The sequence below is a fragment of the Planococcus citri genome, chromosome 4 (assembly GCF_950023065.1).
Source record: "Planococcus citri chromosome 4, ihPlaCitr1.1, whole genome shotgun sequence".
In the NCBI taxonomy this organism is placed as follows: domain Eukaryota; kingdom Metazoa; phylum Arthropoda; class Insecta; order Hemiptera; family Pseudococcidae; genus Planococcus; species Planococcus citri.
This window is the reverse complement of record NC_088680.1, coordinates 50,981,775-50,997,330: the sequence shown is the minus strand read 5'-3', so window position 1 is coordinate 50,997,330 and position 15,556 is coordinate 50,981,775. Positions and strand designations below refer to the sequence as shown.

The window sequence follows — 15,556 nt, the reverse complement described above, 5'->3', positions numbered from 1 at the left end:
AAGTGAGGGTAAAAGATTTACTAAGAAAACTCACAATTTGTGAAGTACTTACCTATCAAATAATGATTTTCAATATAAAAGTTTCAACGTTAAATTTCAAGATTTTTGGTATTTTTGAATGAATCCTCACACTTTTTTTCGCTATTCTGAGTTGCATAGAATAATTTTTTGCTGTTTCGTTATTTCGCACCCATATCAACCCTGTATTGATTGGGTTATGTCTATTGAATTTCTGAAGGTAATGTTTCATTGTTGAAAATTTTTAAAACATTGTACATTAGAATAATTTAAAAAATTGACAAATTTAAAAAGTAAAATGGCTGATGCAAAAAGTTGATTTTCATAGCTTCAACATTTAAAAATTCTAACAATATAGTTTTCAGGAAATTATAATATGTAATTTCAAAAATAGAAACAAAGGTCTAAAGGCCCGAGTGAAGCTATAGGGCAAAAGCTTTTGAAAATTTAATAATTTTTCAAAATAAAACATCACGTATTTTTCTGAGTAAAAAGTTTTCTTTTTCAAAAAAATATGAAAAATTTGCATAGATTTTTTTCTCTTTTTTTGGGGCGGGGGAGGGGGGAGAGAAGATATCCTTTGTAACGAATCTCAAAACATTTCAGTCGGTATTGTGTAGCTCCAAAAAAACCTTAGAATAGGCCCTGCACCAAGATGTCATCAGAATTCACAAAGGCCTCACCAGTCAGACAAAAAAATTTTCAGCTGCTCTGGAGACCTTCTGGTGATTACTAGAAACACAAATTCGCCATTAGAAAGACAAAAACCATCATGGTGACTTCTGGTGAATTTGTCATCAAGAACTCAAGATGTCACCATAATTCACCAAAAACCCACCAGATAGTACAAAAAAAATTTTCAAGTGCTATCGGGACGTTCTGGGGATGTCTTCACCGACAAATCACCATAAGAAAGACAAAAATCCTCATGGTGACTTCTGGTGAATTTGACACCAAGAAATCACCAGAACTCATTAAGGACTCACCAGGTGCTCCAAGAACATATTCCAGTGCTCTGGGGATTTCCTGGTGATTTCTTCACCATAAGAAAGAGGAAAGACAAAAACCCTGATGGTGACTTCTGGTAAATCTGTCACCTAGAACTCACCAGAATTCACCAAGGACTCACCAGATGATCCAGAAACATTTTCAAGAGCTCTGGAGACTTTCTGGTGATTTCTTCACCAACAATTTTCCATAAGATAGACAAAACCCCTCATGGTGGCTTCTGGTGATTCCGTCACCAGAATTCACCAATGACTCACCAGACAGTCTGAAAACATATTCCAGTTCTCTGGCAAATTCCTGGTAATTTCTTCATCAACAATTCCCCATAAAAAAAGACAAAATCCCTCATGGTGACTTCTGGTGAATCTGTCACCAAGAACTCACCAGAATTCACCAAAGACTCACCAGACAGTCAGAAAAATTTTGAAAAGCTCTGATGACTTTCTGGTGATTTTGTAAGATTCCACCTGCAGGTAAAAAAATTTTCATGGATGGTGACGACATTCTGGTGATTTCTTCACCAACAATTTGCCATAAGAAAAATGAAAACCGACTTGGTGGCTTCTGGTGAATCTGTCACCAAAAGTCACCAGAATCCACCCAGAACTTACCAGATGGTTCAAAAACATATTCCAGTGCTCTGGGGCTTCCTGGTGATTTCTTCACCAACAATTCCCCATAAAAAAGACAAAATCATTCATGGTGACTTCTGGTGAACCTGTCACCAAGAACTCACCAAGAGGTCAAAAAAATGTTCATGGACTATGACGACATTCTGGTGATTTCTTCACCAACACTTTGCCATAAGAAAGATGAAACCCCAATTAATGGCTTCTGGTGAATTTGTCACCAAGAGTCATCAAAATCTACCCAGAACTTACCAGCTGGTCCAAAAACATATTCCAGTGCTTTGGGGCTTCCTGGTGATTCCTTGTGAAAAAGACCAAAACCCCTCATGGTGACTTCTGATGAACCTGTCACCTTACCAGTCAGTCAGATAAATTTTCAAGAGTTCTGGGGACTTTCTGGTGATTTTGTCATCAACAATTTGCCATGAGTGAGATGATAACCCACATGGTGACTTCTGGTGACTCTGTTACCAAGAAGCCATCAGAATTCACCAAGGACCCACCAGGAGCTCAAAAAAATGTTCATGGACTGTGACGACTTTCTGGTGATTTCTTCACCAACAATTTTTATTTGCCATAAGAAAGATGAATACCCACTTGGTGGCTTCTGGCAAATCTGTCACCAAAAGTCACCAGAATTCATCAAGGACTCACCAGATAGGCGAAAAGCATATTTCAATGCTCTGGAGATTTTCTAGTGATTTTGTGACCAACAATTCGCCAGTAGAAAGACAAAACCCCTCATGGTGAGTAGGTGACTTCTGGTGAACCTGTTACTAAGAAGTCACCAGAATTCACCATGAATTCACCATGGACTCACCAGGTGGTCAGAAAAATTTTCAAGAGCTGTGGGGACTTTCTGGTGCTTTTGTCACCAACAATTTGCCATAAGAAAGACAAATACCTTCATGGTGACTTCTAGTGAATCTGCCACCAAGAACTCACCATAACTCACCAAGAACTCATCTGGTAGTCAGAAAAATTTTCAAGAACTCTAGAAATTTTCTGGTGATTTTGTCACCAATAATTTGCCACAAGAAGAATGAAAACCCACATAGTGACTTCTGGCGAATCTGCCACCAAGAGCTCACCAGAACTTACCACTGACCCACCAGATGTTCCAAAAACATTTTCAAGTGTTCTGGAGACTTTTTGGTGATTTTTTCACCAACAATTTGCCATGAGAAAGATGAAAACCCACTTGGTGGCTTCTGGTGAATCTGTCACCAAAAGTCACCAGAATTCACCAAGGACTCGCCAGACCATCAAAAATATTTTCAAGAGACTTGAGGACATTTTGGTGATTTCTTCGCCAACAATTTGCCATAAAATGACGAAATCACCAATGCGACTTATGCCAGAATGATCCCAACTTCAATCTGTGAAATATGATCAGTATGGGTGCAAAAATCTGAAACGATGTCGAGTAGTGAGCCCTCCCACATCTTAGCTAGAATTTTTTTCTACCAAATCAAAACCGACCACTTTAGGATTCTTCAGCCATCGTCAAACCAATTCAAAATCAACTTACATATTCGGTTTGGTTTTATATTTCAAAATCGTAGCTCCTCCACTAGAAGATGAGTTCTCTCTATAAGAAATTACAAGGCCACTAATTTCAAAGTTACCAGAAATCTTCGTTATTATTTTCTGCAGTCATTCTTTGTTAATGAATATAATATGTAGGTTACAACTCAATGACCCATCATCTGTTTTCAATTTTGTGGTGTAATGTACCATCCATTATGGTGCAGGGTGCTTCAATAAATGATTTTTGATTTTCAGCCTATTTTTCATCGTGGAAGCTGCATCCACTTCCACTCAGCAAACACTGCTCCAGGGCTTAGTGTGTGTGTATATATCTATACCAACAGTACCAACACAATACCTATGTGACATTGGCGACAAAACCCAATATATCACTTCAGAGAAGGTTCAATGTTCATTTATGGTAGATGTACAGTATAAATGAGATGTAAGCGTACGTTGGGCAATTGCAATAGCTATAGGTTACACGTAAACATAATATGCAAGCTATGTTGCATGTGCACTGTAGAGCATATACGGGTAGATCAAGACATTCGTGAATGTGATAGTATGTAGTAAGTAAAAGTATTATCTGCAATTCTGCATACATCAAGGTATGTAGCTACGTACAATGTAGGTACATGCAATTAGCTGGTATCTCTACCTAGACCTACGTAAAATTAGTAGGTCTAGGTAGAAGTTCATACGTAGACAACGGACATCGTACATTACATTGCATTATATTGCATTACATTACACACGTATGTAACGTGCATGTCCCATGTACCGTATCTGACTATTTTTGATAGGTACATTGCGAACACAATTCGCACTCTATGAAAATGGGCCCCGTGAGACATGCAGCATAGCATACAGCATACCATAGCACACCAGTATGTGTACAACTGTACAACCACTAAATCTAAGTACCTGCATTAATAGGCTATAACTTAAGTGTTACAGCACCGACACCGACACCGGCACCAACTCTTACTCATCCAGTCGTAGATGGAAGATTCGTCAAGTTCGAGATATATTTATACGATGGCCAATGTTACGTAGACATTTGGTAATAAACAAAACACCATTACGGCTTAGGTGAAATTGAGACACGCTTCACTGTAGAAAGTTATAGCGACATTGCATCTCACTGTACTTTCTTTTATTAGGTAGGTCTAGGTATAGGTTCTAGGTACTTGCGTTGGTCATCGTTGGTACTTAATCTTGTACGAGTATACATAGGTTTATACGATGCACGTTCATTTTTATTAAACACTCGAAAACGAAAATGAAAACGAGATAGCACCATGCCATGCCACATTACATTTTTGCCGTCGGTCGTCGCCGCCATATAGACGCGACAAATTAGATATGTACATAGATATCGCAGTCCATACTTAGATACATACTGGACTGCTTGCTTGTCCAACTCCTAATCCAAATAGGTTTTACCATAACGCTGAATACATGGTTATATGGGTATGTAGGTATATCGATCGTTCATGATTTTGAAAAGCTCATCCTTCAAAATATTTTTAAAAAATCTCAAAAGCCCACTAAGCTGCGGTTTTGAAATAATCATTAGTACATTGCGCTCATCTGAATTTTTAAATTTATTTTTGGTGGTGTTATAACGGTTCGCTTTTTTTCTTCAACTTTTAGAAATTCGCCAAAATTTGAGAAATTGAAGTATAAAACAGTATTATTTCAGAAATTCAGAACAATGTGCTTATAGGTAGGTAGTAGGTATAGGTAAGTATGTATGTACTTCCGAAAAAATATTCAAATCATTCAAAATCAGTTCAAAATAAACTGGAGTGAGGAAACTGCAGCCAGAGGTCTTCTTGATTAGGTATTTGAAAGATCTGTTCATTAGATAGGTACCTACATCATTATGCAAAATGTCGGAAAATTAAAAATTTTGGAATTTATATAATTCAGTGCGGTAGATTTCATTTCTCAACTTTATTCGTTGAAATTGAACATGAATGTAAGTACCTATGTACATAAAATATTAAGAGAAAATAAAGGAGAAAATATGTACAATTTTTGTAACTTTTTATAGCTTTTATTTTCAACCAATTTCCAATACTAACACAATATTTTAAATGTAAAGAGTTTGATTTTTTTGGTATCAATTCAAAATTTTAGAATTTGAATGATGGTTTTTTTAGAAATTCCAATTTTGAAAAAGAAAAGCGAACAAAAAAAACAAATAAAAATTGATATGGATTTTGGTTTTTATGGGTTTAACACCCCTGAATTTTTGAGTTCCAGTTTTGTATTTCAAGAATTCCCCCCCCCCTCTCGATGTTCCATAGTTCAGTTGCATACCCTGTACATGTGAGTACAACTAATCGTATTGCTACACAATCAATTCATCTTGTTTGCAACTTCGTATTGGTGGAGGAAGAGGATAAAGTACGTGAGTTGAGGGTACATTTTCCCAGTCACCAGGAAATCTTAAACCTGTACTGGCGTTGCATTGCATCGATAATGTCATATCGTTGAACAAACTTTGTAAGTCGGTAACTCTGTCTTGATTCCAATTGATATTCCCGTAATTTGTGCTAATACCATATTGCGAATTGGTGTTTTGATTTTCCCATCTGTGAATTAATTTATACATATAAATAGCAAATATGAATCAAATAGGAATAAGGTACATGTATACGTACATTCAACTTGGATTTAAATAAGTGATGAATTTTGAATCACTTACTCATTCAAGTAACGGAAATAAGTAAATAGAGTTTGGTAACTGATGGAACTTTTGCACACTTCTAGCTCAATTTTTGGATAGTAGTGGACATAATTTACACACATTTCATCTTTAATGGAGAATCCTCCGAGAGTAATGTTTTCTCTTTGTTCTGTTTTATAACGACACGTTGTGATCAAAGCATCTCCCTGAAAAAAAAAATACATACTTACATTCATAGAATTTTGCATCAAAAGCTGGTACTTGAAAGTTGAGATGAAAAAATATTGCATCAGTGCGGCATATCTGTTCCCTTCCCCTTTACCCTTCAATGTTTTAATTCGAACTTTTTTTTCGTTGTTCTGTTTCAGATGATTGCTAAAAAAATGAAAAATAATGGCAGCGTTCTTTCCCAATTGAGTAAGTACTCTAGGTAGATATTCCATATTCCTGTTCTCGAATTTTTCTCATTTTTGCCAAAACTGTCCCAAATGTCTTAATTTTTGCCAAAATTGGTGAGAAATCTGCATTTTTGAAGGAAAAAAAGAAGAACAGAAAGTATTGATTTTGGCCTTATAGCTGTCAAGTTTTCAAAAATTGTCAAATTTAAGTCCTGCTTTATTTGAAAAAATTACCTAGAAAGCACTATTTTCTTGCAAAAATTCAAAAAATGCTAATTTTTGCAATAATTGTCTAAAATTTGTCAAAGTTGCCAAATAGTTTTTTTTTTTTTTTTTACAAAAATGCGACAGAATTCCGTTTCTTGCTAACTTATTCCAAAAAGGTCATATGTTTTGCCAAAATTACCAACAAATGTATGTTTGCTAAAAAAGGTTCCCTCTCTTGTCAAAATTGTAAAAAAAAAATCTCATTTCTTATTTACCTACAAAATTTTCCAAAATGTCCTAATTTTGTCCAAGATTATGTGGGAGAGTCAAATTTTCGAACAAAATTATTAAGAAATTCTAATTTGTTTCGCAATTGTCAAATTGTCCCAACTTTTGCTAAAATTGCCCAAAATTCCTGCTTTTTTTGGACCAAAACATCCAAAAAGTAGATGTTGATTTTTCCTTCTGCTGGCTAAACTTTACTTTTTTTTGGTAAAGGGTCAAGTTGAAATTCTATTTTTCGTCAATATTGCCCAAAAGGTTCCTTTTTGCCTGCTAAAATTTCCATTGCAGAGTTTTTGTTCGACAAAATGCTAAAAACGGGATGTTTTTTGCCTAAATTATCAAAAAAAAGTTCAATATTCTGCCAAACTTGACCAAAAAATGTATATTTTTCTTCAAAAGAAGGAGGGTCATTATGGCCATTTGGGGTTCTCAAAGTTCGCCACCCCCGAAAGTGATCTGCAAAGATGAAGTCAAAAATTGATTTGAAATAAAAATTCAAGCATGCAAACCGGACCTCGATAGCTTTTCATGGTTTCCCAAAATGTGGACCTCAAAAAAAAGTCAAAAATTGAATTTTTCGATATGAGCCAAGTTGTTGAGGGGGTTGCAAATGATATCAATTGAACTTACTACTAGTAGCAATAAACCATGAAAAGGGCATTAGCGGGGCTCGACGGGAAGGGTCAAAAAAGGGGGTTCCAAAATTTTCAAAAATAGAAATACCCCCACCACAACCCCCAAAAAGGTCAAAAATGAAAAAAGCGTTACGTGCTGCATTGCTTACCCTTAAAGCAACATATATTCGCTACTTTTAATTTTTTACATTTTCGAGCAGTGGTTCTAAAATTTTTTGAAATTTTCGACTTTGGGGCCACCCCACATCCTCCCTATGGGTTCCCCTGGGAAAATATCACCCGATATTAATAATAGGGACCATCCCCTATAAGAAAAGGCTATTCAAGTCTCGGAGTAGCGAGGGGCACGAAAATGGCCATAATGACCCTCCTTCTTTGCCGAAAAAGGAAGAATATCCCATTTTAATCAAAACTGTCAAAATTCTAATTTTTTCCAAAACTAATAAAAAAAGTTGGAATTTTTCCTAAAATTGTGTTAATGTCCAATTTTTTACCCAAAATTGTCTAGAAATACATTCTTGCAAAAATTTCCAAAAAATTCCTGCTTTTTTTGCCAAAGACTTTTGCTTTAGCTATCTGAAAGGTCTTGTTGTTTTTCGTTTCAAAACTGCCAAATAAAAATTCTATTCTTTGTCACAATTGCCGAAAGGTTCCCATTTTCTATTATAAGTAGGTACTTGAGGAATACCTAAAAAAAAAATCTAAAAAGTAATTTTTGTCTGAATTGCCCCAAAAGTTCTGCTTTGCCAAGATTGCCAAAAAATTCATGTTTTTTTACCAAAATATCGGAAAAACCTTTGGGTTTTTGTCAAAATTGTCAGGAGTGCTATCACATGCAGAAAACATCGTTTAAAACAAAAACTGATTGATTGAGTTTTAAACAAAAATAAAAAAGTATATAACACCCCTTCTTAAAACATGTTTTTAAAAAAAAATTTCACTCAGTTTTTGTATTTTAATGGAAAAAAGGGATGAAAATGAATAATTTCCAGCGTTTTTATTTCTAAAAAAAAAGAAAAGTTTTTCTCAGAATTCCTGAGAAATTTCTGACTTTTACAGAACTGTTCAAAAAATAGGTATTGATTTTTCTTTAGCTGTAAAAAAGTTCCCTTTTTTGCCAAAATTGATAATAAAAGTTCTTATTTTCATCATATTTTCTTCTATAAATTTGATAATTTTCCATTTATCCTGTTTCAGATTTTTCCCCATTTTTTCTAGTTATATGTACATGTATTTAAAAATAAAAATATTTAGACCCCCTCCCCTAAGCTGGCTTGAATAAATTCAATCCCGTTTCTCCCCACATTAAAACATTTGGATAAACATCTCATCAGTCATCACAAATCCGACTTACTGGTAAAATATTCACTGGTCTTTTAAGAAGCCTTATTTCTTGAAAATGAGTGCTGTAATGATTATCTCGGTTCAATTCTGGCAATTCTCTTCCATCGCGAATATGTCGTGTCAATACTTGAACTCCTGTCAAATGAGTGTGTAATTGAGATCCAAATATGGTGATTCCTTGAGGTGGTAGACTCTGTGATATAGTTTCAAGTATTATTTTAATTTGAATTAATCATCAATGGAATTTTCAAAAAAAAAAAAAAACAGATCTGAGATCCGAGAGAGAGAGCGCTCCCGTTTTCAATCCTTAATATTACCTTCCAAAAAAAATTAAAAGCTTTTTGAAGAATTTTAAAACTTTACAACTTACCACAGCAGTACACTCTGATATACAATAACCGGATAACAAAAATGATTCTTGTTTTGGCGGAATTGCCATCTTATCTGTGTATTCTAAACCCAATTCCATTACTCCAGCGTTGTATTTTCTTAATGTAGGTGTTATATGCAACCGTACTCCTGAGCTGTCTACAAAGTCTAATAAATGAAAAACAAAATACCCATTGTAAACGTAGAATGATCCATAGCTTACCTACGATTGATTTTATTTCAAACAAAATTCATAAATTTAAAGATCGAGTCTCATCTGTGATTTGAATCAATATTTTTCGTTACTTTACTCAACTTTGTCCTTTTTAAAAAATATAATTTCGAAACACTGCAATTATTTTTACTCTAAGAGTGTGAAACGCATTTGCCATTTAATTTCACTGGACTACTTTGCGCCTTCAAATTACGCAGCTAGCAACCCTATTTACCTACGTGTAGCAATGAGATGTAAAAGGTATTGCCTAACAAGAAATAGAACGCTTGAAATTATAAAAATTACGAGTAATCATACCTGATTTCATTTCAGGGTTATTGTAATGCACCTCTAACATAACGTAGGGGTTGAAACGTTTACCACCGATAGGTAAACCAGCTTCCTGCAGACAAATGAAATTTGAACATTTTATCCTCGATGATACGACCTATCAAAGTTATTACCAATTAAATTTTTCCTCACCTTGGGGTATAAAAATGGGGTAGCTCCCATCGCCCAAGCAGCTAACACCTTTTTACAAATTTCTGTATCTTTGGGTCTATCAGCGTGAGTACAGGGTCCATTATATGAGGAAATATCTTTATCGTAGGCTGCCTCGCAATGAAATAATTCCATATGATGAACTAATCCTTCATTTCCACTTTGGATTACAGCTTCAAACTAAAATTGAGAAAATTACCTTCATCAATATTTATCATCGTGATTTCAACTTACTATGAACCAAAAGTGTAAAATAAATTATGAAATTCTCGCCTACTTGAATAACGTGATGAATTTTCGATAAAAATTCGGGAATTTTTTGAACGTAACACCAATACGTGGTGTCATCGCCGGGTACTTGAACACGATCAGCTGTAAATTCAACTGTTCTGGTGTCTTGAGGGAATTTAATTTTTTGCAATTCGGGATTTTTTAATAACTGAGTTCTTTGCATTCCGTGTTTCGAAGCATGATCAACATTTCGGCCTTCTACATCAGTCAGTAAACCGTTTCCTTTCATCCATACAATATGAGTTGTTCCATCCTGCAGTACAATTTTAAAAAAGGAAAAAAATCATTGAAAAAACTGGAGATTTTCGTGTAACTATGTAAAATAATAAATTTACTCGCCTCGATAACGTAATCAAATTCGTCACAAGTATCAAATTTTCTAGAAAAAGTGAACTTGGTCAAATGATCGTGAAAATCGATGTCAAAATCTTCGCAATTTTGTTTCTCATCTAAATGCACATCGCCTATTTCGTCTGTCCAAACATCCTAATCATTTATAAAGAAGCAGTTAGTATAAAATAAATTTCCTCGTTTAAAATGAAAAAACTTACTTGGAACTCGGTATTCCATTTACGATCACTCCACAAAATGCACAAATCAGCCTGATACAGTTCTCCATAATCGGAAAATCCGATCGCGAACCAGTCCCAACGACGTAATGGTAAATGAATTTCAAAACGCACGTATTTTTGATTGTAATCCAACGACCAATACATCGATATATTGGCCGACGAATCTAAAGAAATGAAATAAACCCCTTTGGGTAAATGATTCACGCAATGAGAGAATCCGAAGAGTAAAATTAAAAAGAAACTGACGAGCTGCATTTTGGACGTTGTGAGAAGTACTCGTATAAATGACAAAACGTTGTCAAGTTTTCCTTATTATATAACACCCCCTTTATGAAACGTAGACATACCTACCCAGTGTGAGGTGGATGAAATATTGCAGTTTGCGAAGGCTGGTTTTTCGAGTTACTCTGAACAGGGATTTAATAATTAAAAGTTGTTCGACTCGAGTAATTTGTAAAATTAGAGAAATAGGTAACTAATTTTTAACCACATTAGTTAGCTTTAATTTGAAGTTGACTCCTGTCAGGAAAAATTAATTTCATTAAGAACACCTAATAAGTAGGTATGCAATGCCCGGATGAACATGGAGCGAAGAATTGAAATTTTCTAGAATGAGCTGATGTGAAGGGTGTCTCAAAATTTGTGACTTGACCTTTATCGTTGTGTTTGCACTTTGCAGAGTCGCTCAATATACCAGCTTTCAGCTTTTAAAAATGTTGACAAGTCATCTCAACGAAAAATTAATAAGTAAAATGATTTTTCAATTTTAGCATTGGTTAAATTGACTAATTGAAAAGGTTCTGATTTAAATTAAGTATTTTTGTCAAAATATTCGGATTTCTCGCGAGATTTTAACACATTTTGATAAGTCGAAAGGTCACTCTTGAATAAGTCTACAACAGTTGATTTTTACTCAAAATGAGAGTGGGACGAGATGTCCAAAATACGATTTTTCGGATATGTTGGACCCATTTCTACGTGTACTAAAAGACAACCTAAATTTTATCGGCCGCAAAATCTCCAGCCAAATCTAGACTGTAGATTATAATATAAATTCTACCAAAAAAAAGAGTAAAAAATAGAGCCAATTAGTATGAATAAAAAACTAATTCCTTCACTTAGGGTCATTAAAATTTTATTGACACCTACTCTCGAATTGAATTTTTAAAATGTTTCTTTGGCAGATGATAATGAAGTTCTTCAATAGCAAAGATAAGTACATATGCTGGGTAGGTACCTTTAAAAAAAAAATGAAAATTCGTTTGCAAAATTTTTTTAATAAGTAAGTAGGCACACAGAAAATGAAACGAAATCTAATGTCTTGGCGTTGATACCATCAAGTTGTTAGCAAAGGGGGAAAAAGCAAAATTTATTGAAAAATTCAATTACCCGAAAGAATGTGAAATATTTTTCATAAACCGTAATCGAGTCACGCTGATGTTGAGAATAGCATCACACACCAAAGTTAAATTAAATTCCTTAAATTCTGTTTATAACCCTCAATGAATACGTACTAATAGTCATTCCAATCTTAGCACATTTTTACCGCCAAAAGACAGTAATGATAAAGAATAGAATAATGATACTTATTGCTGAGTTTGTTTTTATTTTCTGTAAAATTAACTGAGGCACCTATACACCTACTGTATAAAATAATGCAAAATGCAATGTTTGCATAATATGTGTACAGGGTAGGTACAGGAAAACATATGTTTTTGATTTAGGGAGAAGGTTATCGTCTCATTAAAAAGTTCAAATCGTTTCTACATGATCTGAATCACACAAAAATGGTTCAAAACTGAGAAAAAACATTCATTAAGACCAAAATTTATCCAAAAATTGTTAAACAAGACAAAATTATAGAGCAGGCAAATAGCGGTTTTAAAGAGGGAAAAATTGGCACATCAATTTTTTCTTCGGGAATGTACTGAGATGGACTCTCTGAACTACCAAAAAAAAACCCGACCCTCCTACCCCTGGACCTGGAACTAATTTTTTTAGGGGGCTAAAACCGGTTCCGATTCACGTTTTTTGCGATTTACTCCGAAAATATCAGGTTTTCGAGAAAAACTACCATGACTAAAAATGTTCCCCTTCAAATTCTCGATAATTTGATACTACGCTCGATACCTATCCCTCAAGAGGAGTGTATAAAAAAAGGGATGCAAAGAGTAGGTGTTTCAAAAAAGGTCAGTCCAATAAATTGATCAAAGTTATTAGTTACCACTTAATATCATTCGTTTTCGCTCCATTTTTTTTTTTTACAAAGTCTACTCTCCCAACTACTAATTACACCACCATTGATTGGTCTTCAACCCTCCCCGGGGGTTTGTGTGGGGGGGGGGTTGCTTGATTTTTCAAGTAACACACAACTTAATCATGTATTTGAAAAACGAATCTGGACATGCGATGTATCGAACAGTATGTTTTCGAGGCCGCTGAATACGAATACGAACTTATTTTCTGGGTTCAACTCCTCAAAGCTCCTCTGTGCCCCAAAAAAGGTGTTAAAAATTTTGAAAAAATCTAGTGACATATCGAATGGTATGTTTTCGAGGTCGCTGAGTACGAATATGAACTCATTTTTTGGGTCCCACCCCCCCCCCCATGTCTCTCTATGCCCCAACAAGGGGGTCAAAATTTCAAAAAATCATCAAAAAGTCGTGTGATGTATCAAATGGAATGTTTTTGGGGTCGTCAAGCACAAATATGAACCTATTTTTTGAGTACCACCTCACAATGTCCCTAGCTCTGTACCCCAAAAAAGGGGCTAAATTTCAAAAAATCAAGATTTAAGTAAAATATACCTACCGAAGGTATGAAAAAAAAGTTACAGTAGGTACTTGAAATTGTCAAAAAAAATGAGTAAAAATGGCTTGAAAATGTTTGGAAATTTGGAAAAATGTAAAATACCTAGCGAAATTATTCTTTAAAAAAAAAAAAAAAAAAAACTGGAAATAAAATATAACATACCTAATACAAAACATTCCTTGAAATTCAAGAAAAAACAGTCTAATTATTGCATGAATAATGAATAGGTAATTTTAAAAACAAAAGTCCATTAAAAGTCACATTTGAAAAAATCCAGAAAATTGCTCGTATAATGTATAATTGTAAAAAATGATAGGAAATCAGAAGAGTTCTGAATGAATAATATAAAATTTTACTCAAAATTGAAAAAACCACCTTCAATTCTTGACTTGAGATGGGTCAGTTTTCCAATTCTGGCGGGCTTTTTTGATTCATCTTGAAAATCTGGACCAGAATTCAATTCACGATTGAAAACTTGGATTCTGGAAGTTTATGAATTCTTGCTCATGGAGAAATACATAATTATGTATGGTATGCCTATAAGTGGCCTCTGAAAGTCACTTGCCTACCTGTCTAGCATCTCATGATTGTCTATCTGCCTTTGGCCTTTCTGTCTGGCCGATCAAGAACAAGATCATTGACCTGTCTGTATGGCTTCCTCAAGTCGTTTGCCTGACTTTACGGATTCTTGAAGTTGACTGAGTGCCTGTGTGGCTGCCCGATGTCGTCTGTATTCCTGTCTGACCTCTTAAGGTCATTGACCTGAATGCCTAGACTTTCAAGGTCACTAACTTGTCACTTGCCTGACTTGCTCGTCTAGCTTTCCAAGGTCGTCTGTAGACGTAGAGTCACCACACAGGTTTTTTTTTGATTTTAGGGCAAATGGCTATTGAAGTAATCGCCAGAATGTCACCTCTGGACTTGGAAAAAATATTTGACTGTTTGGTTTGGTGACTTGTTGGTGACAGACTCACCAAACACTAATAGTGACCATATTGTGTAATCGATTTTCTACTATAATGGTGACTTTTTTGGTGAATCTGTCATCATTACCACTACCAGACCTGGTCGCATCAAAGTCATTAAGTCATTATACTCATCAAAAGTCATCCTATTGAACTTTAGGCCATCCAAAAGTCATCAAAAGAAAGAGTTATATTTTTGACCGAAAGAAAATTGAACGCACTACTTCCATTCTACTCTTCTCTTTTGAGAGACAAAAAAAAAAATAAAACTGAAAATTTTGAGAGACAAGACAATGAATGATGTATAATTTCAAACTCGAATTGTGAACTGCGAAAACTGAAATCCTGAGTCCTGACATGATGAATCTTAATTTCTTCATTAGTTAGGTACCAATTTATATTTTCTCTGCCTTTCTCGTGAAGGACCCAAAAATTGTATAAAGGAATAGGAAATCACTCATCAGGGGTGGCAACTTGAATTTTCCCCGTGTGTAGCATAAAAATTTTGTCATAAAATTTGAGAAAATTTTTTTTGAATGTTCAAAATTATTTCATTGACTAGTTGCACTTTTTATTTTTGTGCCATGTGTAGCATGCTACACACGAAATCAGCTCGTGTGTAGCCGAAGCTACACAGGCTACAGGATAGTTGCCACCAATGTCACTCATTCAGGTTCAATTTCAGGCCTATTATAATTTTTTTGAAAAGTCATCCACTTCTAAAAAAGGAAAACACAAAAGTCATTAAAAATTCAAATTCAAAAGATCATCTTCTTTGTTTTTTCGTGGATTCAATAATCGAATCGCCCTTTACCTGACAACTGACAAGTATTGATTCATTTCTGCATTCTGCATTTTATTTTCAACTTTTGAGCTGTCAAAAAACAATTCATTTCGGTATTTTCAGCTCAATAATAAATAATAAATATAAATAATTAAAATAATAATTAAAATTAAAATTTTGTCTTCAGTTCAGTGTCGCCTCTTTGTGCAATGTAAAAAGTTGACCCGAAACAAACACGCCACTACCGGCCATGGAGTCAACTTACATACGTTTTTTATCACTATTCAAGGTTGA

At 34.7% G+C, this 15,556-nt stretch overlaps 1 protein-coding gene across 1 annotated transcript; it reads right to left on the bottom strand.

The window, feature by feature from the left end:
- Window positions 1–5,253: 5,253 nt before the first annotated feature.
- LOC135843911 (dopamine beta-hydroxylase-like) lies at window positions 5,254–10,994 on the bottom strand. The gene is made up of 9 exons (XM_065361957.1): window positions 10,682–10,994; window positions 10,470–10,616; window positions 10,117–10,383; window positions 9,822–10,019; window positions 9,657–9,741; window positions 9,126–9,292; window positions 8,766–8,948; window positions 5,905–6,092; window positions 5,254–5,791 (listed from the first exon to the last, which is right to left on the bottom strand). The coding sequence occupies exons 1-9, from the start codon at window positions 10,955–10,957 to the stop codon at window positions 5,548–5,550; spliced, it is 1,755 nt and encodes a 584-aa protein (XP_065218029.1). The 5' UTR covers window positions 10,958–10,994; the 3' UTR covers window positions 5,254–5,547.
- Between the last annotated feature and the right edge of the window lie 4,562 nt (window positions 10,995–15,556).